The sequence below is a fragment of the Phascolarctos cinereus genome, unplaced genomic scaffold, assembly GCF_003287225.1.
Source record: "Phascolarctos cinereus isolate Bilbo 61053 unplaced genomic scaffold, phaCin_HiC Scaffold_726;HRSCAF=1367, whole genome shotgun sequence".
Taxonomy (NCBI): domain Eukaryota; kingdom Metazoa; phylum Chordata; class Mammalia; order Diprotodontia; family Phascolarctidae; genus Phascolarctos; species Phascolarctos cinereus.
This window is the reverse complement of record NW_027556098.1, coordinates 181,448,500-181,474,475: the sequence shown is the minus strand read 5'-3', so window position 1 is coordinate 181,474,475 and position 25,976 is coordinate 181,448,500. Positions and strand designations below refer to the sequence as shown.

The window sequence follows — 25,976 nt, the reverse complement described above, 5'->3', positions numbered from 1 at the left end:
TTGATATAGATAGTTCTTGAAATGTGTGAAAATATTCTCAAATATTTAAACTGAACGACATTATAATGACCAAGATTGATCCTGATGAGCTGAAAAAATGCACCTCATTTTCCTATTTTCAGAGGTGGTGGGTGATGGGTTTGCACTATTGCATATTCTCTCACACTGTATTGAATTGGTGATTGGTTACGGTGAACTACTTCTGCCTACCCCAGTATTTTAAAGTTTGTGTGCTCAGGGAGAGTTTGTTGAGCAGAGGACCTGGAATGACCTGTTTGGAAATGAAAGTGTCTCAAAAACAAAAGATATAACTAAAAAAAGATTTTTTAAAAAAAGAATAAAGTAGAATAAATAAGAGTGAGGAAAGATTGCTTTTTAATTTAATGGCATGAGTTTAAAAGTTTTAAAATTACTCTCTATTCTCATGTCAACATTAAAAAAAATCTTTTTGATGAGACTACTCTCTGGATACAGAAAAACGTATGTGAATGTCCTTGAATTTTTTTTTTAGAGTAAAGCACTATATAGTCAATCAATTCTCTCCTATCAATTACACAGACAGAAATACTGTGGGTAATCATCAGGCACTTACTATTTATCTATGAAGTGTACTAGGTACTAGAAGTGAAGGTATAGATTATGAGTTAGGAAGATAATGGACTAGGAGACTAGGGTGTTTGAGGAGACAGCAACATATATTGAAATCCCTTTATAGGAAAGGAGTTGCTGGAACGGTCTGGAAAAATGTGAGCCAGGGTGATGAACTTGAGAAAGAGGGAGAAAGAGGGTTTGGCAGATAATAGGTAGGCTTTAGACTGGGTGATAGAAATGAATGGAATGAATTTGAGAGGAGGAGAGGTTGCTGAGTGAGGTTGCAGCTGAATGAGGATCTGGGAGTCACACTGAAGAGCAAGGATTATATTTACTTTTCCCCCTGGTCCTTTGCTTGCATAGCGACAAGTGATAGAGGATGGTAGAAGGTACATTCAGTCTTGGAGAGGGTGGCTAGGAATGCAGTGTCTTCTAGGAACAGGAATTGGGGAAGAAGAAAGTCAGCGGCCTCAGACACTTGACACTAGCTGGGTGACCCTAGGCAAATCTCTTAACCCTGATTGTCTCACCAAAAAGCAAAAGAAAATAAAACATAGAAAGTCAGGTTTTGTGAGTGCAAAGACATTAAAGGCATGTGATAACAAAGGATCTAAGATGAAAAGAAGTTGGTTAATGATAGAGGAGGGTTCTAGATGGTACAATAGGAAGGTAAAGCAGAGCCATGCTGGAGTTTTGAAGAGGTAAGGCTAATGTGAATGAGACTAAGAGAGTTTGGAGTGCTGGCAGTAGGAAGCTGTTTCCATCTAGGCAACCCTTGACTCCATGTTTAGAAAAAGGAGGCAGTTTGCTAGCCACAGAACATTAGGTTGTTATTCCTCCCTAGACAACAATGATATCTTCCCCTGTAGAACCCTGGTTGAGATGTTGATTTGATATTCTCCCTCTGGGAGTCGAGACAAACAACAAATAATAAAATCACATATCTATTTTGTCTTTGGGACAAAGTTATAGACATACAGCTTAAGGCTCAAACACATCCAAGTTCAGATGATCAAATACCATAGATTTCTCCCTCTCCCAGCCTAATATTACTGCTTGCTGCCTGCCTGAGACTGAATTGCAGAGGAAGAGGAGACTCTAGATTAGTCAGAAAAATAATCAAAAGTTTATTATATAGTCTGTTGCCAGTTAACAGCAACCAAGAAACCTCCCTCTCCCCCCAAAGTTAAGCCTCTTGAATTTCAGCTATAGGACTGGATATAAAAACTCATTTTAGTCAGAACTTAATGAAATAATTCAAAGAGAAAAGCATCAGAAAAAGGTTTTCTTTGACTGCTGCCTTTCAAGTCCGTCTGACAGGGACAAAATATGGCTGTGGAGGAGGAGGCTGCGGAGCTTGCACGGTGATGGTGTCAAGATATGACCCAGGGACTAAGAAGATAAGGTATCCTTCCTCAGAGTCCTGAAAATGAAAATCAGGAATTATTTCATTCCTGAAAATGAAAAAAGTTAACTTTTATCATTTGGAACTTTTCTTCTGTCATAGATATATAGGGCTATGATAGCAGAAATGATAAAAACTGACATTTGCATAGTACTTAAAGTTTGCAAGCAGCTAGGTGGCCCAGTGGATAGAGTGCCAGACATCTTTTTGACTTCAAATCTGGCCTCACACACTTACTAGCTGTGTGACCCTGGGCAAGTCACTTAACCCTGTTTGCCTCAGTTTCCTCATCTATAAAATGAGTTGGAGAAGGAAATGGCAAACTGCTCCAGAACCTCTGCCAAGAAAACCCCAAATGGTAAAGCCAGATATGGCTGAAAATGACTGAACAACAATAAATTAGGATATAAGCTCATCCATTGTAGGCTTTCTGAAAACTTCCTCAGTATAACTTCGGTAGAGATAGGGCAACTGCAATAATAATATATACCTCATCCTGCTCCCAACATGATTTAAGCCTACTAGGTCAGGTTTTTGTTTCACGTAGCTTCAAAATTATGGATATTTGGGGTAGTGGAATCTATTAAAACCAATGTTCTTACATTTTTTTGACTCCATGTCATATCTAGACAATTGCGAGCAAGAGTTAGATCTGGAACGATAGTTTGGTTCCTGTCAAGTGTGTTGGTTGTATTTTCTAGGATGTTTTGAGGTCTGTGATTATAATCTGGTGATTTGTTCCTTGGCTGTCCATGAAATGCAGCATGTTTCAGGTGTCTGCTTCTGATGATGAGGTCATTTTTGCTAGGTATTCAATACCTACTAAACTTTTGTAGCCTGCAGTGATTTGTTGTACAGTCTTCTTCATTTCCTTGCATAATCTATACTGATTACAAAATCTATTCTCTTTAAGGATCACCTTCCTGTTATTTCTGGTGGCAATGACCTACCCCTGAATTGCTATCACAAACCTTTCTATTTCCACAAACGTATCTACATGACTCAGCCTCTTTCATAAGATTAGCTCAGCCTGTTGTTGACTGAGTCCATGGAAGTGTCACCGACGCCTTTTGATTGTACTCTTGGATCTTGGGTGCTTTATGTGTTCCATCCAGATTTAAGCCGCTTGTGACTATAGATGGGATATTTCATAATGTACTTACTATCAGCCTTTGCTGTTGATCAGTGTATTAATATCTACTCATTCTGAAGCTATTTTTTTCCAAGTTTTTGACACCTTTATCATGTCCTCTGAGAATGCCTATCAATGCTCTTCATCTTTCTTAGCATGGAAATGTTCATCTTTCTATAGTTGCATCATTGTTGTTGTCATTGTTGGGCTTGTTGGGTTAGACGTCTCAATCCATTTATCTACAGCAAGGAAAATAATACCCAAATTGTGTTATTGGCCCATTTTCTCCCTACCTAGTGCTTTGACTAGAAATTGGAAATAAAACTGGGCCAAAACAATGAGTATGCAAGGTTGACTGTTCAGAAATTGGTATCATTATAAGTTATTTATAATATGATGATATCTGGGTACCTGCTCAAAGGGCAAATGAAATAAATAAATAAAGGTAGGGGAAAGCACAGCCAGAAAAATATTATTTTTAAAGTAGAATTTGGTTAGCAACTCCATTCACACAAAGCAATTAAAATGATCATCTAGTTGCTTGTAGAAGGAAAGTAGATTGATTTTTCTCTTTTATATTCTGAAGACATTATTCGGCCAATGCCTGCCTGCTTTCCATATGCTCTCTGTTTGGAGCTGCTGTCACCACAGTGGAAGGCATAGGAAACACCAAAACCAGGATTCATCCAGTCCAGGTGAGAGTCTATAGAACATATTTCTTGCTTCTTCTTCCACCACTGGTGCTTTGATACTTTCATAAAGCCCCAGTTTTGGTACTGCAGGTATTCCTTTCATTGAAACTCTACCATGTTTTCTTAGCTCTTATGATTCCTGTCTATTTCATTTCTACAAATTTTTCACAAAGGATCTACCTAATGCATCAGGGGCCTTCTTTTGTTCCTTTCAGACACTGAGTGACCCAGTGTACCACCTGGTTAGTCTATCTTTTTTCTCTCATTCTTAATACACGACTAGTCCACCTACCTACCTTTTCATCCACACATATTGTGACCTGGGTTAAAATGTTGACTGTTACTTATTATCTGTGTGACCTAAGGCAAGAAGCAAGATTTGAACTCGGGTCTTCCAGACTCCAAGTTCAGCACTCTATCCACTGCACTGCTTATTTACATATAGGCCAAAAGGTTCTGTATAGGAAAAAGGCCCATAAGTAGATTGAGCCCCTGATCCTGCCTAGCAAAGAAGAACAAATCAAAGTTCACTTCTTACAGACAGTGAATCAGTAGCAGCATGTTTGTGTATGAAGGATGATACAAATGTTCTGATTAAATTCCTTGCATTAATAGTAACTTGTGTTGAGACTACTTGAGTGCTAATACAGTGTTTATATTGATATTTGTGAACTAGTAATCACACTCTCAGCTCTGTAAGTCAATGGTAGAAAGGAGAAATCAGTGATACCATAGGTTTTAAGTGGGACTCACTGTTGTCTGTTATCCTAGGAAAGAATTGCCAAATGCCATGGGACTCAGTGCGGATTCTGTAGTCCTGGAATGGTGATGTCTTTGTATTCTCTTTTGAGAAATATTCCAAAACCCTCCATGGATCAGTTAATGGAAGCTCTTGGAGGTAGGTATCAATTCAATTTTCTTCAAGACTGTTTTTAGAAATAGCTCAGTCTACAACTGAGCTATCATCTACATCTTCTACATCTCAGCTGCAGAAGATAGGGAGCTAGAGGAATTCTGTGAAGAACATAACAAGACCATCCTAACTAAGCCATCATCTGCTTTTTAATTTGATCGTATCAGTGCAAAGGTGGGCATAAGAGTGGATAATGAGAAATATGTTGGAAAATGTGGCTCAGGATTAAGGAACAAAAACATTCAAAGGTTTATACACAGAAGCCTAATGCTTATATGTCATAAATACTTTCTTCAATAGAGAAGCACTAAATATGAGAGCGATGTCACATAACTTTACAAAAAACAAAATTAAATACATCTAATCAGACAGGAAATGATCAAAGTAGTAGTCTTTTTGAATCAGTTCTCGATGTTCAGTTAGATCATCAACGTGTTAGAGAAAAGAAAAATGCACTAATAGCAAAATAGAAAAAGAATGAAAATGCAAAGCTATGTTATATAATTGAAACAAGTTCAAGTTGACCTGCTTTAAACATGCTGTTCATATAAAAATGAGAATTAGACCTAAAATTGTGGCCAGTAGGAGGTTGATGAAGGAGCTGGAAGAAATCTGCAAATGTGAAATTAAAAACCTCTGTTAAATCCAGGTTGATGAAATTAACTTATTGACTTTATCATAACTGATAAGGGAGCCTTCAAAATCAAAATCAACTTCACACTAGGGTATCCTTTCAAACTACTTAAGGTCACATTTAAAACCAAGATATACCTCCTTAGCATTGAAGGAAAAGGTGCTATCTGCCTCTAGTAGTGCTAAAAACTGGAAACCAGAAACCCAAACTGACCCAAGTCATTTAGTTCTCTCATAGCACTGGTGAATGACCCTGCCCCACCCAGCATAGTTTTGTGTTTTTTTTTTTTTTTACTTTGGACAGACCTAACTGAAGAATCCTCTGATGACCTTAAAAAATTACGTAAGAATTTTGGTTTACACAAAACTATGGGAAAAAAGTGACCCATACACTAAAATTTTCCATGATTAATTCCAACAAGTACGACTGGAGACTCACAGCAGAAGATTTCCTTTTTTTAAATAACATTTTATTTCCCCCTCCCCCATTACACGTTAAAAAAATTTTTTAAACATTTTAAAAAAAGTTTTGAGTTCCAAATTCTAGCCCCTCTTCCTCTCTCCCCTACCTCCTCCCTGAGATGGTAAGCAATCTAATATAGTTTATACATGTGCAATCATGTAAAACATTTTCAGACTAGTCATTTTGTACAAGAAGACTTGAAAAGAAAGGAAGAAAGGAAGAAAGAAAGAGAAAGAAAAAAAGAAAAAGAAAGGAAGGAAGGAAGGAAGGAAGGAAGGAAAGAAGGAAGGAAGGAAGGAAAGAAGAAAGAGAAAGAAAGAAAGAAAGAAAGAAAGAAAGAAAGAAAGAAAGAAAGAAAAAGAAAGAAAGAAAGAAAGAAAGAAGGAAGGAAGAAAAAGAAAGAAAGGTCTATAGCCTTGGCCTTCTGAAATATAGAATTCAAAATTATTTACTCCTTTATAGTAGTAACTGGCAAATCATGTGTGATCCTAACTGTGGATCCTTGGTACTTGAATTCTTTCTTTCTGGCTGCTTTCAGTACTTTTTATTTTAACCAGAAGTTCTGAATTTTAGTTATAGCATTCCTGGGAGTTTTCATTTTGGAGTTTCTTTCAGAAGGTGATTGGTAGATTCTTCTGTTTCTACTTTGCTCTCCACTTTGCCTTCTGATTCCAAGAGATCTGGGCAGTTTTCTTTTACAACTCCTTGAAAATATGATGTTTGAGCTCTTGTTTTGGTCACAGAATTCAGGTAGTCAGATGGTCCTTAATGTTTTCCCCTTTTGATCTGTTGTCCAGGTCAGTTGTTCCTGCAATGAAATTACATTTTTAATAAAAACATTTTAAAAGGCAGAAAAAAAAGAAAGTATGGGGCAGCTAGGTGGTGCAGCAGATAAAGCTCTGGCCTTGGAATCAGGAGGACCTGAGTTCAAATCCGGCCTCAGACACAGGACACTTACTGGCTGTGTGACTCTGGGCAAGTCACTTAACCCTGATTGCCTCACCAATAAAAATTTTTAAAAGGCAGAAACTACATTTTCTTTTTAGTCTTTCACATTGTTTTAATATTTCTCTTTTTCTTTCTCAGGCGATTGGGGTTAAGTGGCTTGCCCAGGGTCACGCAGCTAATAAGCATCAAATTTTGGTCTAAGGCTGGATTTGGACTCAGGAACTCCTGGCTTCAGGGCCAGTGCTTTATCCACTGTGCCACCTAGCTGCCACTTAATATTTCTCATTGCCTCATCAAGTCATTGGCTTTTATTTGATCCATTCTAAATTTCAGAGAGTTTGTTTCTTGGGCAAGATTTTGTATCTCTTCTGCCAAGTTAGCTCTGTTTCCAAGGCTTTCATCCACAATTCCCATTTCCCCCCATTTTTTTCTTTAGCTCTGTCATTTCATAAACAAAAACATTTTTTGCTCTTTTTAACTCTTGCTTCATCTCTTTCAAGAATTCTAGTTGAATTTGTGCCTAAACTTTTATTTTGACACTTGCTTTTAGATATTTTGGAGTCATTCTCTTCTTCTGGGTTTGGGTCCTGAGCGTCTCTGTCAAGAAAATAGCTTTTTTTTTTATTGTTTGTTTTTTTTCCTCATTCTTCCAGTTCACTTGCTGACTGCAGACGATATTAGAGCCAGGCTTCATGCATTGCTGTAGGGAAGGTCTGGGCTGGTCCTATTACCGCATTCTTGAATCTCAGGGACAGCTCAGACTTGGGACTCGAGAGCTTTCAGTGCTTTTAAGATGGCCTTATTCAGGATAAAGTCTGATTGCTCTCTCCCCACCCCCACTCCAAGTCTGAGCTTTGCAAATTATGGACCTGGGTTTATATCTGAGCAATTGCAGCAGAATGTTGCTGGACTCAGCCACTGTCAACCATCTGGGAAGCTATGCTTTTTCAGTCCTGTAGAACTACAAGTTCCCCTTTGTGGTGAGATTTCTGTCCTGGTTATTCCTCTGCAGGCATCAGGTTGAACTAGAAGCTGAAACTAAAACCCTACTCTGCTCCTGGGCTGTGAGCCACAACGTTGCTGTCTGCTTCTGAACTTGCTCATGCTTTGGTATGCTGCCCAGGGCTTGAGACAGCTTTGAGTGGGTGGGAGGGCTTAAGCCCTCTTGTCAGTCTCCCCTGCATCTGTAACCTAGACTGGGTAATAGGCAACAAAGTTACAAGAGTAAGAGTGCCCCAGTGTGGGTTTAGTACCCCTTCTTTCCCCAGGTCATAGATTCTCCCTGGGTGCTGGAATGTTCGACGCTTGTCATGTTCTTTACTGAGCCACGTCCCCATTGCCTGCAAACCTCTTTGTCTCCCTATGCTAACCTGGGCTGGACAGATGACTCACTGTGATCTTTCCCCATCAGCATTTGGTCTGGTGCATTTTTTAGATATGTTTGGAGGTGTTTTGCTGGGGAGCTCCTCACTGCATTACTTCCTCTACTCCACTATCATCACATCCACTATAGTTTTCTCAGTAAAAAGGATTCTAGGTAAACCTATAAAGAAAATATTAAAAGCTTAAGATGTTCCAGTTCTGTTTTACTTGTTTAAAAATCACTGATTCAATTAAAACCGCCCCAAACAAAAAAAATATGGATTAGGTAAAAGAACAGACTATCATTTTCATAAAGAATTTTAATCAGTGTAAATCAACACAATAAGCAAAATAGACATTTCTAGAAACTTCCTCAGGCTGCAAAATATTGATCTCCTTGCTAAATTAGAAGTCCTAGCAGCCTTTGGCAGTACACGGTTAGGATATTAATCCATTTGTAACATCTTATGAAGGAGGATGGTGGAAGATCATGACCAATATTGCTGTATAAAAACAGCAAAAAATAATAGAAAGGAGAAAAATGGTGTATAGGAAGTTTGATGAGAGATCTAGTTAACCTAGATCATCCTGAGAACAATGAAGGAAGGAACTATAAGGACAATGGGTAGACAAAAAGTGAAAAATAGCTTTCAAAATCTCCATATAAAACTCTTTCCTTCATCAATGACAGTGGAACCACCAAAGTTAGATGCTTACATCCCAGTTCCCAATGTGCTCAGGAGGAAGTGGAAATGGCACTAAAAACAACAAAGATGGGAATAACAGGTAGACTAGAGTAGCTGTACCCAGAGAAGAAAATTCACCCTGAAAATGAAACTATTTTGAGGACACTGAAGAATTGGTGCTAAAGATACATGTAAGAGGGGATAATTCCAAATGATTGTGAGGGGAAACAAATCACAGACAATTACTACATTAAAGAAAAGGCAGATGAGAAAATAACAGTACTGACCTATATGCCTAATTTCCCATAACTAAAAAATATCTTGAGCATGATCTACACATGTATTGGTGCATATATGAGAAGGAAAGAGAGGTTTTCATAAATGGTACTCTATATGTGACCACACAAGAGCTTTATAGTCACAGAAATGACTGAAAGGTAAAAAAGTTAAATTGTGGTATCCCTCTGTCGTTTATGTTGTTGACTATTAAAAGCCATTTGATTCTGCAAATGATTCTGCAAAGCCTTCTTCCAACAATATGCCTCCAACACATATGAGAAGTCATATGAGTCCTTGAAAAATGCAGCAGAGGTAATATCCTTAATATAAAGTTCTGTTAGAGAGAGCTATACTCACCAAAGGCATATACCACTGTCATGGAGTTGTGTAGAATCCAAATGGAAGAAGGATTCCTGGTAGATGACAATGTCTTTCAGATTATCCTGTCAATGCATGGAATTGTACAGATTACATCAAGCCCAGAGACACTGTTGTGTCTCCTAGATTAAATTCTCCATCACTCAGAACTATCTGTATTGGAAAAACAAGACTGTCTCTTGTCCAGCCTATGACAAGTATTTGGGTGGATAGCGCATAAAGCTGGTCCATCAGTACAAAAATCTTGGACAGATACTCTAGACCAGGGGTTCTTAACCTTTTTTGTGGGTAATGGACCCCTTTGGCAGTTTGGTAAAACTTACAGACCTCTTCTCAAAAGAATATCTTTCCATAAAATCAATACAACATATGGGATTGTAAAGGAAATTATATTGAAATGCAATTATCAAAATATTTTAAAAAATGAATTCATAGACCTCAGGTTAAGAGCTTCTTCTCTAGATGGACAATGAATAGGTCCAGAATAAACAAGGAAGAGCTGATTTGCATTTTATTTTTATTTATTTGCATGTTATTATTAATAACCTCAAACTTTTCTCTGAAACAAAGATCCATCCTTTTTAGCCTCAATATTCTTCTAGTTGTACCATGCAACTCAAAATCATGGAATACCATGGAAATAAACTTGCAGGTCATCAGAGGGCATTGCAGTGATGTTGTGGATCTAAGTCAGCTAAAGTATATTCCTGTCAAAAACTGTACACTGAAAGCATCATAAAAGAGACATCAAGAGATGTGTGACTGGAAAAGGAAGTAGGTTATTTAGCCTAAGACTTATTAGCTAAGAGAAATGCCTGTGGTAGATAGAAGTTAAGTGACTTGTCCAGGGCCACTGAACTAATTAGTGTCAGAGGTCAGATTAAAACCCAGGTCTTCAAGACTTCAAGCCCAGTACTTTATCTATAATGGCACTCCAGGTATAGAAGATGACTGAAGGGAATGTAGGGAAGTGGGAGATAGAATGGAGTTTGGAGAACTGTTAGTAGTCCAGTTTGGCAAGGCTCAAAAAGTAAACTGGAGATTGATTTTGAAGGGCCTTAAATCTATTTGCTGGATTTATTGTCATTGAATTGCCCATAATTTCCACTGGAACCCATGCAGTAACACAGAATCTAGAGCAGAGATTCTTACTCGGGGGGTCTGTGAACTTGTTATTAAAACATTTTGATAACAATATGTTTATTTAAAAACTAGATTTTAATATAACCGATTTCCTTTTATAGACCTATGTTTTTCATGCATTTAAAAATGTTTGGAGAAGGGGTCCATTGGCTTCACCAGTCATCCAAAAGGGCCCATGACACAAAAAAGGTTAAGCTCCCTCATTGAGAAGAAAACTTCCCCAGAAAACAGAATGAACCTTTATGGAAGGACATGTAGAGGTTAAGAAAGTATGGCTGGATTTTGATCTGCCCCATTGGGAAAAGTATTCACATCTATGAGATGGAAAATCCAGTGATATTTGCATTTAGAGTTGCGTAAAGGGTTTAATCCCTGCCAGTTCAGAGGGCACATGAGGGAGAATGAGCAGGAAAGTGAAGGACCTTTAGTCTATGTCATATGAGAGGATCAGTCAAAGGGATATTTTTCTTGGAGAAGAGAAGAGTCGGGGGGAGATAATGTCACTGTCTTCCAGTATTTGAAGGGTGATCATTCACAAGAAGGAAGAGAATTTTCTGTCTGGTGCCAAAGGTTCAGGGACAGCTGTTGGATATTGCAAAGAGGCAAACTAATGCTGAATGTTGAGAAAGACTTCCAACAACGAGAGCTGGCAGCTAGATGACACGGTGAGTAGAAAACCAGGCTTGGAGTCAGAAAGACTTAAGTTCAAATCCAGCCTCAGACACTTACTAGCTGGGCAAGTCACTTAACCTTTGTTTGCCTCAGTTTCCTTATCTGTAAAATGGAGATCCGAATAGCACCTACCTTCCAGGGTTGTTGTGAGGATCAAAGGAGATAATAACTGTAAAGTCTTTAGCACAGTACCTGATGCGTAGTAAGCACTATATAAATGCTAGCTATATAAATGTTAGCTATTAAAGTAGAGTGGGCTTCCTTAAGAAGTGGTAGGTGCTGCCTTATTGAAAGTCTTCAGACATGATGGATAACCACTTGTCAAGAATGTGATACTGGGGATTCTTTTTGAGTAGGGGTTGGATCAGGTGGTTACTGGAGTCCCTTCCAAATCTAAAATTTTGTGAGTCTGTGATCCAAGTTAATTTATTAAGTTTGTGGAAATTTATGGAAATTATGGAAATAATTTTTGAAAGGAGGCCAGCTAGTCATGTAGTAAGAGAAAGAAATGAGAGATATCTACCAAATGGTAAAAAATCTGTAGGCAGGTCTCTAGTATATTGAGTGTATCCTCTGTGTGAAGATTTATTGAAAGGCTTGGACAAGAATTATATAAAACTAGGAGCCATAGATGGATTACTTGGCTCTACCACTTTCTGTGTGACTCTGGGCAAGTCATTTAATGGATTTTTTTTTTAGTATGTAAAAAATGTAAATATGTGTGTGTGGTTTTTTTTTTTTTAGTATATAGAAAAGAAGTATTTGGGCTAGACCAGGGGTGGGGAACCTTTAGCCTCAAGGCCACAAGTGGCCTTCTAGGTCCTTGGGTGGGGCCTTTTGACTGAGTCCAAGTTTTACAGAACAAATCCTTTTATTAAGGGGATTTGTTCTGTGAAATTTGGGTTCAGTCAAAGGGCTTCACTTGACGACCTAAAGGACCATGTATGGCCTCAAGGCCAGAGGTTCCCCACCCCTGGACTAGACCCTGAACTCCCTACTAGCCGTAAAACTGTAATCCTTTGATTCTCTGATTGTGACTTGCACTAGTGGAGAAAAAACCCACGTTGAGAAGGTCATAGGTCCATTGATATTAGAGAACAACATATATATTGGAGCTGTCAGAATGTGTGGCCTTCTTTTCTCTTCTTCCAGTATTCTCCATCAGACATTCCAGGTACCTGACATAGAGGACAGAGCTTGACCCAAAGTTTTCATCAGTGCCCTGATTTAGATTTACACATTTCTCACTGTAGGTAGCAAACTAGGCAATATATGGGAAGACTGGAACTCAAGTCCATATGTGCAATTAACACTGGTGCATTGTTTTTCTCATTCAGGTAACTTGTGCCGTTGCACGGGATATCGCCCCATAGTAGATGCTTGCAAGACTTTCTGTGAAGTAAGAAGGGAAAAAAATCTTTTTATTTAATTTTCCCTAGCTAATTAAAATGCAGGAGTCAGGGTGGAGATAGCAGGGAGAATGATTTGGAGATATGGTTAGATCTGTTATTATTATATAATAGTCATATTATATGTTATATTATGTGTGCACATATATGTTTATTACTTTGTGAAACTTAAAAGTGCTATGGCAATGTAAGTTGTTAAAATTATCATTATTATTATGATACTGTTTGTCTCGCTTGAGACATTGCTCTGACTTTAGTGGAAGCATTTAATGCTGTTGAGATGGTCACAGCTTTATTTTTAGCTCCTTGCCTAACTCCCCTATTTTTGATTCAAATCCCTTGTACAGAATTGTTTTATCCATTAGTCAACAAGTAACTATTAGATGCCTACTATGTGTCCAGAACTGGGGAGACAAATAATAAATGTGAGAAAGCTCCTTCCCTGAAGGAGCTTACATGTTACTGTTTTGTTTTGTTTTTTTTCCCCAAGGATATCTCCATTGTTCCCGGCACTCAGGTTCAAAACCTCTGAACCATCCTCAACCCCTAACTTTCCCCAAAGAGTTTCTAATCAGATGCCAAATCTGGTCTTTCTTTCTTCACATCTCTTGTACCCATTCGCATCTTTCCACTCACAGGGCTACCCTCTGTACTTTCAGCCCCTCTTGCCTGGACCGTCACAAAAGCCTTCTAACAGGTATTCTGTTCTCAAGTCTTTCCTCTTTCTAACCCATCCTCTAAACTGCTGCCAAATTGATATTCCTAAAGTACAGGTCTAGGGACTGTCCTAGAGCCGGCTTGTATTGGCCCAAGAAAGCATGATTTAAATTTTCAGCATGAGCATTTTACACCTGGGAAATCAGCAAATGGTTTATTGTGTTGTCGATTATTTAGACTTATGAAAACAAGGAGGACAATGTTGAGAAGGCAGATTAAACTGAAAAGAATTCTGTATGTGTGTTTCTCCTCCCAGAGAGCCGGTTATTAAACGTTTACCAGCTCGCCAGTGTACAAGTCTGATCTTGCCTCACTTTTGCTTCATAATCCCCAATGGCTTCCTGTTTTTTTCCCCCTAATGTCTAATGCAATCTTCCCTGTTTCACTTTTAAAACCTTTTACAGCCTGATTCCAACCTCCCATTCCAGCCTTATAATATATTACTACTTCTCACATACTCTATAGCTTAGCCAAACTTGCCTTCTTGCTGTTTCTCTCATGAAACGCTCACTCTCCTATTTCCATGCCTATGCACAGGCTGTCTACTTTTAATATACTCCCTGTTTAACCCCCACATCATATAATTCCTTGTTTCCTTCAAATCTCAGCTCAGCTGCCACCTTCTACATGAAGCCTTTCCTCATTCTCCCAGGATGCCAGTTCCCCTGCCCCCACTACCTTTTATTGACTTTATGCATTTTTAAATTAATTAATGAATTAATTTTTAGTTTTCAACATTCACTTTCATAAGATTTTGAGTTCTAAATTTTCTTCCCCTCCCTCTCATCTCCCCTCCTCAAGATAGTGTGCAATCTGATATAGGCTCTACATATAGATTCAACTTTAAGCATTTTTTGTATACACTTATGAATATAAGTATTGTATACATTTTGTATACTTTTATTTGCATGCCGTTCTTTTCTTTCCCCTACTGCTCACACACGACCCCTTCAAGTCTCAAGATGGTGTCAGTTCTTTGAAGTCAAGAATGGTTTATTTTTAAAATGCACACCACATCACAGTGCCTTGTCACATAGTAGGGTATTTAATACATTTTGCTGATTGATTACTTGGGAGATAAAATAAATTCACATATTAATAAGTACAGGATTTATACCAAAAAGGAATCACAGTGCTTGAAGGAAGTGGGGTAAAGAACTTACAACTAGGGAGCTCAGGAAAGGTTTCTTAAAGGAAGTGACATTTGAGCCAAACCTTACAGGGAGCTAGTGGTTCCAAGAAGAGAAGAGGAGGAAGGAGATAGCCTATGCAGTGGTGGGAGATTGAATGGCAATGTCAGAGAGGGTAAACAGAAGGCTGGATTTGTAGCAGGTGGTTGGCAAAAGCTAGGAGAAATCTCTTCCAAGTCCAGGTCAGAGATTACTGGTTTAAGAAAAATGAGCTGTGCTCCCTGAGGACTTTAATCTTATTTCAAAATATTCCTTTTTACATACAACATTTCTTGTACTCTCTTGGTTCTGAAAGTGTAACTATTGGGCAATTTTAAAACTAAGGACTTTGCTACTTTTGCATAACACTTATTTCTGAGCCAAACTATGTACTGAATGCAAAACACAAACAAACAAAAAAAACCCAAACCGTATTTTGGCCCTAATAGAAAACACGTGTGCAGTTAGCTTCCAAATATTTATCTTTCTGAGATTAGGCTCAATCATAGAACTGGCAGAGAGCTCCTGGTGAGGAACTTTCACAATACAGGGAGTATTGAGAAGTTAAGGTTCATATACAGAGTATTTGTCAGAGATGGAACTTGAACCCAGGCCTTGCTGGTCCCTAGTCCAGTTCTCTATCCACCACATCTTTTCAGTAATATGAAATTGATTATTTTAATTCTGAGTAATTAAAAACCTAGCACTTGGGGGCAACTAGGTGGTGCGGTGGATAGAGCACCGGCCCTGGAGTCAGGAGGACCTGAGTTCAAATCCAGTCTCAGACCACACAATTGACACTTACTAGCTGTGTGACCCTGGGCAAGTCACTAACCCCAATTGCCTTGCAAAAACAAAACAAAAAACCAAAAAACTAGCATTTGGATGTCAAACAGTATGCTTAGTCTGTAGGCTTATATATTGCAAAACATAGCTCAAACAAATAGAGGATAGGATATAGCTCTCTCCTCCTCAATAAGAATCAGAGACTCTGATACTTTCATTTTTTGGAAGGGAGGGGGTTGGGGTGGGAAAAGATGTTCTGGATCTGTGATCTAGAATGCCTACCACCAGTTCAGCAAGTAAGTCTTGACCAGTCAGCCTGAAGCACAGAAAAGTTAAATGACTTGCCCATGATCCAAAAGTTCATCTGTGTCAGAAGCAGGCCCACCATGCACTACACTGTACAGTCTCTCACTCCTATGCACTATACTTTATAAATATGATAGGGGAGCCTCTAATTATTAATTGCTACCACAATTCTTTTCCTTTAAAGCTTCTGGCAATTAGTAGCAACTTCATTCTTGTTTCTTTCTAGGCTACTGATTGCTGTCAGAGTAAGGAAAATGGCAACTGTTGCTTGGATCAAGAAGAAAGTGAATTGCTGGACTCTGAGCTAGGAAATAGGGTGAGTTAAATTAAAACTTGTCTTGAAGGTCTCCCTAGGACTCTACATGGGCATGCCTTACCTTTAGGCGTAAGAGATGGCTGCTTATATGGTGTAATTTGAGAGGCCCAGGAAGGTTCTCTAACCCAATTATATCCCACCCTTCTTCTTAGAGGAGCATTGCTTTTGGCTAAAGGACTGTTTCTTGTTGAAATTCAAATCCCTCTGGTTAGGGAAATGTGATGTCTGTATTGACTGTTAATGACCTTCCTATTAAAACGATTAACCCCTATTTAGGAGAGATCTGATAGTTTTGATAGGAAGGTGCTTGGTTAGTGTTACCTCTTTCAAAGCAAGGTCGCTAAACAGGAGACAGTAGGTGCAGAAGACAACCTTTGCCTCTTCCACAGATTTCCGTAGGATAAACGCTCTGAAAAAGTATCTCCTTGATGCTGTATTTAATTGTTAATTCAAAGGCATCATGTTAGCCAGTCAAGCTCATTTTATGGCATCATTTACTGCTTCATGAATAAAAAGGGTGGGAGATTTTCCCTTTCCGCTTTGCTTCCTAACCTCTCTCAGTGGAAAGAGGGGCTCAAATCAGTTGATTTTCTTTTAAGAACTGTAATCACTTTCTTCCTTTATACAGGCTTCTTTTAAGTACCCTATGACTGCTATAATGCAAAGAGAAAGTTAATTAAAAGGAAAGACCTTTTTGATTTCACTGGTGGCTAACGATTTTTTAAAAGACATTAAAAAAAAAAAGGCCTTTTTATTCCTCTAGTTTTCTCAACTATGGAAGGAGTGAGCCAGGACTTCTGGCTCAACTCTGGACACAAACTTCACCTGAGAAATCAAATGACAAATCTTACTGTTAACATTCATTATAATTCTTTGAAATTTATTACATAAACTCAGCACCATGCATAGTGCAAAGAAGCCATACTTTTGCCCCTAGAGTTTCTAGTTAAAAGGAGACAAGCTAGCGAAGTGACTCTTGTAAGGTTCCATAACTAGCTTTTCTTTTTCCTATTTAGCTTTTCATTTTCTTTTTGTGGTTGTTATCATTTCTTTCTTCTTACAGAGGGGATGGAATGGGGAAGAGGATAGTAGCAGGTGGTTAGAGAAAGGGAAAAGTGAAAAGAGAGGAGAGGACCAGAAGTAATTTAATTCAATCCTGCAAACACATGTAAATTACTATGTGCAAATTACTGTATAGCAAAGCAAAATTAGGAAGATTAGGGGAGAGAGACACAAAGTAAAAAGAGAGAGATGAGAAAGGTTACAAAATACAGAGTAATTTTCCGTCAGTCAGATCATGCTATTTGTGTTGTCGCTGGTGCTTCTAGCTGTCCCTAGACACTCACATCCAGAGATGGAGAGAAGGTGGCCCAACAGGGGAAGTCTTGGTATCAGTTTTGAGCTGCTGGGGTCTATTTTATAACTCTTTGCTCAGCCAAGAGGAATACTAAATAGAACCACTGGGATTTTCTCTTTCAAGACATGTGAAAAACTCTTTCAAGAAGAGAAGTTTCTACCATTGGATCCAACCCAGGAATTTATATTCCCTCCTGAACTAATGGTAAGCCAGGCACAGCTGTACCTATGCTGTAAGAATTCATGATAAGATATCAAGGTGTCAAAGCAATGGGTAATCTTCTAGGCTCCTTCTTGGAGGTGAATAATAATGTAGTCAACATTCTGGGTCAGTGTTCAAGGGGAGGAAAGGACAGAAAGGGGAAAGACTAGACAATTCACAGGCCATTGTCAGTGGAACATGTCATGAGATTATGTCACTCAATATAGCAGCCACAATTCTAATTTATCTATATGTTCACTATTCCCACTTTTATCTCCTAAATAAGATTATTTCTCAGAAATTATTAACCTATTTACATACACGTGTCACAATATGGGAAACTTTTTTATTTTCAAGAGGTATACTCATTAAACATGCTGCTATTAGACGCTATGTGGGAATACTTCCTTGAAACAGGGAAAAAAAATCTTGTAATGCTTTTGGCCTAATGCTTTTTGTTAAAATTTTGTGTTCACATTCCCCGAGAGAGTCAAACTATTGTAATTTTTACAAATGACTTTCATTACTCCTTTAAAGAAGGCGAACAGTCCAAGAATAGAACAAAAATGTAGAGGAGACAAGATGTGTAAATCACAATATAATCTTGAAGTTTTATTGTTTTCCCACCAGAACATGGCTGAGAAACAACCTAAAAGAACAAGGGTTTTCAATGGGGAGCGAATAACCTGGATTTCTCCTGTAACACTAAGAGACCTTCTGGAAGTGAAAGCCAAGTATCCAGATGCACCAATTGTCATGGGAAACACCACTGTGGGTACGTAGAAACTAGGGAGCTTGTTCCATGTGGACATGGTCAAAAGGTTTTGAATGACCCTTCATGCAATGAATGCTTTCAAAAGAAGCAACAGAACTCCTGATGTTTTTGTCATTCATCAACTGTTACCATGATTTCAAGATTCGAAAGACAATTCCTTTGGTTCCTTAAAGTCTTATTCTTATTTTTTTACCCCTTTAGGACCTGATATGAAGTTCAAAGGGATTTTTCACCCAGTTATCATATCTCCTGATGGAATTGCAGAACTGAATGCTGTAAATTATTTAGACAATGGTGAGTTCTTAGAGTCTCTGATTATTGGCTTATGATGCATTAAGCACATGATTTATTCTGCCTAATGGGGAAGTAAAAGTAACAACTCTTCCTGGTTATTATAATGTACAAAGAGAAAATTTGGCAGTTAAGTCTTATCTCTTCTTAAAGAAAACAAACAACAACAACAACAAAAAAAAAAACCCACAAACCAAACAACCCAACTATTGATTCCTTTTTGTTTTTCACATGTCATTTCTCAATATATCAATATGCCTCCATCAAACCAATCTTTGTAACAAAGAAAAGCAGTTAAACAAAACAATCTGATACAAAGATCACCTTTGAGCGCATTTACCACCTGCTACACTAATAGCCCCTACCTCTTTACCATGAGAAGGTGGGAGTGTTTCATCAGCTGTTTTCTAAAACCAGTATTGGTCATTACAGTTAATTGGAGTTTGGTTGCCTTTTAGTGTTGTTTTCATTTTACATCGTGCAGATAGTACTCCTGGTTGGGCTTATTTCACTGTGCATCAGTTCATACTAGTTTTCCCATGGTTCTCTGAATTTCATCTAGTTATCATTTTCCTTAGAGCAATATATTTAACTTGTATTCATATAGCATAATTTTTTTTCAACTGTACTTCAATCACTGGATTTTATATCCAGTTTTTGTTTTGTTTTGTTTTTTGCTATCACAAAAAAAATGCTGCTAACTGTTCAAAGCATTCTTTTTTACTCCATTTTCTTTGGCGTACAGGCCCAGTAGTAGAATTACTCAGTCAAGGGTATGAACAATGTAGTCACTTTTCTCCTTGCTATCTTCTCTTTAGCAATTGACAAATCTTGAGACTAAGTTATCCTTCAGTATTGAATAATCAGCTTATGATTAAGGGACTCTTAACTATAGCTATGCAGTATCAACCAGGCTTAATAGGTAGTGTTAAATAAATTTGCCAGCCTACAAAGTGTTCGTTCTTCCTTTCTATTTTCATTGAAGTGCCTCATCTGTTGCTTAGCAATAAAATACCATGATAGTTTTCTTCTGATCCAAAGCTTGAATCTATCATATGATTCTGTGACAAGGGTAGGTAACTAACATTGCTTAGATCTTATTGATTTTAAATGTCTTGATTTCAGGGTTGACAATAGGTGCTGGTTGTAGCCTAGCCCAGTTGAAAGATATCCTGACTGATGTGGTCTTGGAGCTTCCAGCAGAGAAGACTCAGACTTACGGGGCTCTTTTAAAGCATCTGAGGACACTAGCTGGATCACAGATCAGAAATGTGGCCGTAGGTGTTCTCTCTTCTATGCTAATCCTTGTAATGTGATTGCTATCAGCACTACCATGACACATGTTCAGTTTTATCAGGAAGAGATAGTATAAGTCCCCAAACCTTGGTTAATTCTTTTTGCATTTGTATTTTTAAGTATGTATTAGTAATGGAATAAAGATGCCAACTTTTGTCTTCTTTACAAAGTCTTTAGGGGGCAGCATCATCAGTAGACATTCAACATCAGATCTGAATCCCCTTCTGGCTGTGGGTAACTGTACCCTTAATCTGGCTTCAAAAGGTAAGTTATAAGAAAGAGCATACAAAGTGTCAGAAAGGGCCAGCTAGGTGGTGCAGTGGATAGAGCACCAGCCCTGGATTCAGGAGGACCTGAGTTCAAATCCAGCATCAGGCACATAACACTTATTAGTTGTATGATGCTGGGCAAGTCACTTAACCCCATTGCCTAGCCAAAAAAAGAAAAGAAAGTGTCAGAGGTGGAGCCCTGATAAATCAAACCGATAGAACAGGAAAGGACTTCAAATGATTATCTGGTCTAGTCCCACCTCCTGCTTTCAAGTAGGACTGTACCTAAATCATCACAAGAAATAAACATTTTCATGTCAAGGACCACTTTGGCAGTATTGTGAGGCCTATTGACCCCTTTAATGCTCTTAAATGGTTAAATAAAATATATAGCATTATGGAGAAAAGCACTTATATTGAAATACAGTCATAAAAACATTTTAAAAAACAAAAGAAAACCCATTCATGGACTCCAGGTTAAGGATCTCTGATGTAAACCAGTAAGTCTGAAATAATTCCTATCTCACAGGCCCTGGATAGGTATATCTGTATTTCAGTCCCTGAACTGGTCCAGCTTCTTTTTCCTTTTAGGTATAGTGTAGGGATGGTGAACTTGTAGCCTTGAGGCCACATGTAGCCCTCTAGGTCCTCAAGTGCAACCCTTTGACTGAATCCAAACTTCACAGAAAGTCATATGAGGCATCGAGGCTGCAAGTTCCCCACCCCTAGTAGTGGATAGAAAGTTGGCCTCAAAGTTAGGACTGCGTTATGCATGAACTGTGTGACGAAGAACTGTTCTAAGAGCCAGGACTCTGATTCATACCAGTTATATGACAGTGTCATATGTTGATTTCAAATAGGTGCCATAGAAGCTATAAAAAGAGCCATGTAGAGCTTCAAGTGGGCAATTGTACTTATAGGGATTCCCTGTCTTCTGAGATGTTTTAAACACAAATAATACAGAGATAGCCAATTTTCTCCACCTTGTTGACTTTCTTGAGCCCATCGTAATAGGTTTGGTTCCATTATAATGAGATAACAAGAATTTGTTGGCTCAAGAATTTTCACTGTCTGTATCTGAAAGTATGGAACTAATTTTGGATCAGATGAGATGGCTTTCCTATGAGTAAAGGTAGGGTCCTCAACATGCAGAGCTCCCGAATTCTTTGGCAAGAATGAGAGTGTTCAGTTGGTGCAACCATTCCTTTAAAAAGGTCAAGAAATGAGATTGCTTGGAATAGTGAAGAGTGATGGATTTGGAATCAAAGGACCTGGTACAAATACTAGCTTTACTGTTTATTTCCTTTATGACCATTAGCCATTTGACTTCACTTGTCCTCAGTTTTCTTATCTGAAAAACGATGAAAGAGCATTAGATTATCTTGAAAGTGCCCTGAATCTTTGACCCTCAGTAAGTGATTATCTAGTCTTTGTTTGAATATTTCTTCCAGTGTGGAATTTACTCCCCCTCTGTACCAGATCATTTTATTTTTTTAACAATTCGAAACAACTGTTTTTTGGGGGAGCAATTGTTAGGAAGCTGTTCCTTATACTGAGTCAGTATCTGTCTATGACTTATTCATTGGTCCTAGTGCATCTCTCTGTATCTGCATGTGATAATTTTAATGCTTCTTACACGTGACTGTTGTTGAGCCATTTTTCGGTCACGTCTGACTCTTTGTGACCCTATCTGGGGTTTTCTTGTCAAAGACACTAGAGTGGTTTGATATTTCCTTCCCTAGTTCATTTTACAGATGAGGCAACTGAGGCAAACAGGGTTAAGTGACTTGCCCAGGGTTACACAGTTAGTCAGTGGCTAAGTCTGGATTTGAACTCAGGAAGAGGAACCTTCCTGATGTAAGGCCTGGCACTCTATCCACTATACCACCCTTCAAATACTTGAAGTTGGCTTTCATATAAGTGGGAGAAATCATGGCAGAGTTGATACAGATCCATCCGGGATGACCTGAGTTCAAGTCCTATCCATGACAAGTGCTAGTTTATAACCCTGGAAAAAACACTTAATCTCTCAGTGCCCTGGGTAACTCTCTAAGATTAAACATTTCAGGAAAAGTGCCATCCTGCATCAACAGTGGGAATCTCATCAACAGAATTTACTCATATCAGTGAAACCAAAGAACTAGCACCTATGATCTCAGCATAGATCAGTAGAAAGTGTCTAGAACACAGTAGACATTTTTATAGATATTCCTTGGTGGATTTATTTGTTGAAAGAGTGCTGGTTTAGAGTCAGATGACCTGGGTTCAAGTTCTGACCATGACACTTAATATTGGTATGATTTTTAGGTAAATCACTCTCTAAATCTTGGTTTTTTCATTTGTAAAATAAAGGGATTTAGATTAAATAACCTATAACTAATTCCTTTCCAACTCTAAATCTGTGGCCCTGTGCTCTTTTACCAGAGCTTCTGTTTACTAGGCCAAATATTTCCAAGTCGCTTAACTGTCCTTCATATGACAGGCTTTTGAGTGTCCTCACCATCCTGGGTGGCCTCCTTCTAGGGTTCCTCTTGAAATGTGATCCCCATATCTGAACACAGAACTCTATTTTATTTTCTTTCTCTTTTCTTTTTTGGCTAGGCAATGGGGTTAAGTGATTTGCTCAAGGTCATACAGCTAGTAAGTGTTAAGTGTCTGAGGGCAAATTTGAACTCAGGTCCTCCTGACCCCAGGGCTGGTGCTCTATCCACTGTGCCACCTAGCTGCCCCTGAACACAGAACTCTAAAGCAGTGATAGCAGCTTCATATTGATTTTGGACATCACAAATTAACATTATCTGTGTTGTATTTTATTTTGTATTGATTTTGTTAAACATTTCCCTGTTATTTTTTAATCTGGTTCAGGAGCACCTGGAGTTTTTGAATTTGATATCTCCACTCCAGAGCCAGTCTGATCAGGACAGATTGCAGCAGGTCCTATCATCTTCCTTGCATGGGATACCATACTTTATTAAGGCAATCTGAGATCACAATAACTTTTTCTTAGCAGCTATATCACACTGCGGCTCAAATTGTCTCACATTAAATTTTGTGATATCTCGCCAGACATCTCACTTTTCCTGCATTTGGTAGCACATTTAAAAAAAAATTCCTTGTTCCAGCAAGCCTCAAAACCATTTTTTTTTGTTTCTTTTGTGTCTGACCCTCATTTTCAGAGAGAGGGGCTTCTTGGCAAAGACACTGGAGTGGTTGCCATTTCCTTCTTTAGCTCATTTTACAGATAAGGAAACTGAAGCAGATAGAGGTTAAGTGACTTGCCCAGGGTCACACAGCCAATAAATGTCTGAGGCTGGATTTGAACTCAGGGCTTCCTAACTTCATGCCCAGTGTTCTATCCTCTGTGCCGCCTACCTGCCCAAAACCATTGGCATACCCTAAGTCCATTATTCTGCAATTAGAAATATAAACTAGCACTCTTGTATATGTGTAGAGTTCCTTCATAAACTTGCTAATTGTTAAGTGTCCTTTCCTTATATCTCCTAATCCCCAGAATTTTCTAGATGAAGAATAGAAATTTTTGGATGCAAGAATGTTCCACAAACTCCAAAGAGAGAAGTTACAGAAACTGATATTACTAGTGAGGGTTATAAAATATTAGCTTGGGGCTAGACATGTAAGCATAAACATTAACAGACTAGTTGACCTGCATATTGAAATGTTGGCAGTATATTGGTTAATAAACTTCCAAGTGGTTGAGAATGGAGGATGATGGGAACAGACTGTATTCTCAGGAGTATAATTAGAAAATTGTTTAGCTATTGGGTTCTCCTATGAGTAGTAGCCCTACTGCAGCCCACCAAAAGGAATTTCATATATGCTTAGATAATGAACATATATGTGTTTATTTGGGTGTTAGCAAGGAAGGGAAAAAATCAAAAGAGGCTATTTAATTACCAGCTAGAGATAGGAAGAAAACTTCTTTCCTTCACCTCCTCCCCTCCAACCCAACTAATCTTTTCCTTTGATGTAGTTAGGTGACAAAGTGTTAGACTTGGAATAAGGAAAACCTGAATTCAAGTCACTGAACCTCTGTCTGCCTCAGTTTTCCTCATCTGTAAAATGGAAATAATAATAGTACCAACCTCCCAGGGTTGCTATGAGGATAAAATCAGATAATGTTTTGTAAAATACCCTAAGCTTTGAGACCTTAACAGCATGCCAATGCTAGATATTATTAATTTTCCTTCTGGTATATGGTTGCATGAGTTCCCTCATTTATCAGAATCTGATCATGTGAAGGACAGAACAAGAGGGATACTGAGCCTGCCTCAGAGTCAGGAAGTCCTGAGTGCAAGTGCCCCTCTGGTGCATACTGGTGGTGTGATCCTTCAAAAATTACTTTACCTCTCAGTGCCCCCAGACAACTCTCTAAGTTCCAGAGAATATGCCATCTTCGTTGACAGAGGGAGTTTCTCACTGCAAGCTCCTTACACAAATAAAATCACAAGTCTCCTCCAGAAAAAAAAAAGGGGGTGGGGTGGGGTTTAGGGAGGGACAGAGTAGAATTTGTGGAAATTACTATTTTTTTTCAACAGATGGAAAACGACAAATTCCTTTAAATGACCAATTTCTTATGAGGGCACGAAGTTCAGATCTCAAACCAGAAGAAATCTTGATCTCAGTGAACATCCCCTATTCTAAGAAGGTAAAGAATTTCTTGGTTTTACCAAAGAGCCTAACATGAACAACTTAATTACATATCAGACCTAATTTGGAGGGGAAAGATGTAGGCTTTCTGTATTCACAGTAAGCGGTTCAATTCCAGAAAATGTTTTGTTACAAGTAATTTGTGTGAAGTTCAGGCACTCCAGTTACCTTATACTCATTTTACATACTGTTATTTGTTACCGTACTCCTTCCCTTCCTTCTTTTTATTCTCCCTCCGTTTTTCTCTCTTTTTAAAATAGAAAGTTGCTTTTTTAACTTGATACTTTTCTATACTTGGTTCCACGTCTTGCTGCTTTTATTTCCTTTAAATAAGATTTGAAGATTATAATTTTTTCCTGTCCTGGGGGTTAGATGAAGGCATAGAAAATTTTTCTATTAAGAAGCAATGCAAGACTTAATAATGTAGCACTTATATGACATTTCATTTCCTTACTGAGTGTTTTCACTAGCTGCCCTCCAGGCTTAGGGATTCTCTTCTTCCATATCTTTGCCTCTTGGCTTCCTTTAATTTGCAGAAGGCCCAACCTTCTGCTGGAAGCCTTTTCTACTAGCCTTAGGGCCTTCTCTTTGGGATGAGCTCCAATTAGTCCCATATATATCTCATTTGCACACAGTTTGCAGGTTGTCTTCCACATTAGAAGATGAGCTTCTTGAGAGCAGAGAGGTTTTTTTTTTTCCTTTCTTTGTAGGTACACTATTTAGCACAATGCCTGGCACATAATAGGTGCTTAACAAATGCTTGTTGACTTGACTTGACTTGTCCATGGCAATGGTAAAGAACCTAGGCAATCACGGTTCTTCTTCCCATGAGAATGACATGTGACATGTCCACGTTAACCTATCTAAGGCAGCTACATGGTGTAGTCGATAGAGAGCTAGGCCTGGAGGCGGGAAAACCTGAGTGTAAATCCATCCTCAGACACTTAATAGATGTGAGACCCTGGGCAAGTCATTTAACCTCTATCTACATCAGTTTTCTCACCTAAAAATGGGGATAACAATGGCACTTAACACCCAGGGTTGTTATGAAAATCAAATGAAATAATTTGTAAAGTAGTTATTACAGTGCTTGACACATAGTAGGTGCTCAATGAATAT

General features: G+C 38.4%; 1 protein-coding gene across 1 annotated transcript in view; it reads left to right on the top strand.

Moving 5' to 3' along the window:
* The window catches only part of LOC110207271 (aldehyde oxidase 1), an 89,466-nt gene that overhangs the window by 4,999 nt on the left and 58,491 nt on the right, over positions 1 to 25,976 (top strand). Inside the window, exons 3-13 of the mRNA XM_020984901.2 lie at positions 1,900 to 1,996; positions 3,715 to 3,823; positions 4,592 to 4,718; positions 12,635 to 12,696; positions 15,911 to 16,000; positions 17,481 to 17,561; positions 18,189 to 18,333; positions 18,535 to 18,627; positions 19,750 to 19,901; positions 20,091 to 20,184; positions 24,746 to 24,855. Of these exons, the coding sequence (XP_020840560.1) occupies positions 1,900 to 1,996; positions 3,715 to 3,823; positions 4,592 to 4,718; positions 12,635 to 12,696; positions 15,911 to 16,000; positions 17,481 to 17,561; positions 18,189 to 18,333; positions 18,535 to 18,627; positions 19,750 to 19,901; positions 20,091 to 20,184; positions 24,746 to 24,855 (1,160 nt within the window). The remainder of the gene's footprint in view (positions 1 to 1,899; positions 1,997 to 3,714; positions 3,824 to 4,591; positions 4,719 to 12,634; positions 12,697 to 15,910; positions 16,001 to 17,480; positions 17,562 to 18,188; positions 18,334 to 18,534; positions 18,628 to 19,749; positions 19,902 to 20,090; positions 20,185 to 24,745; positions 24,856 to 25,976) is intronic.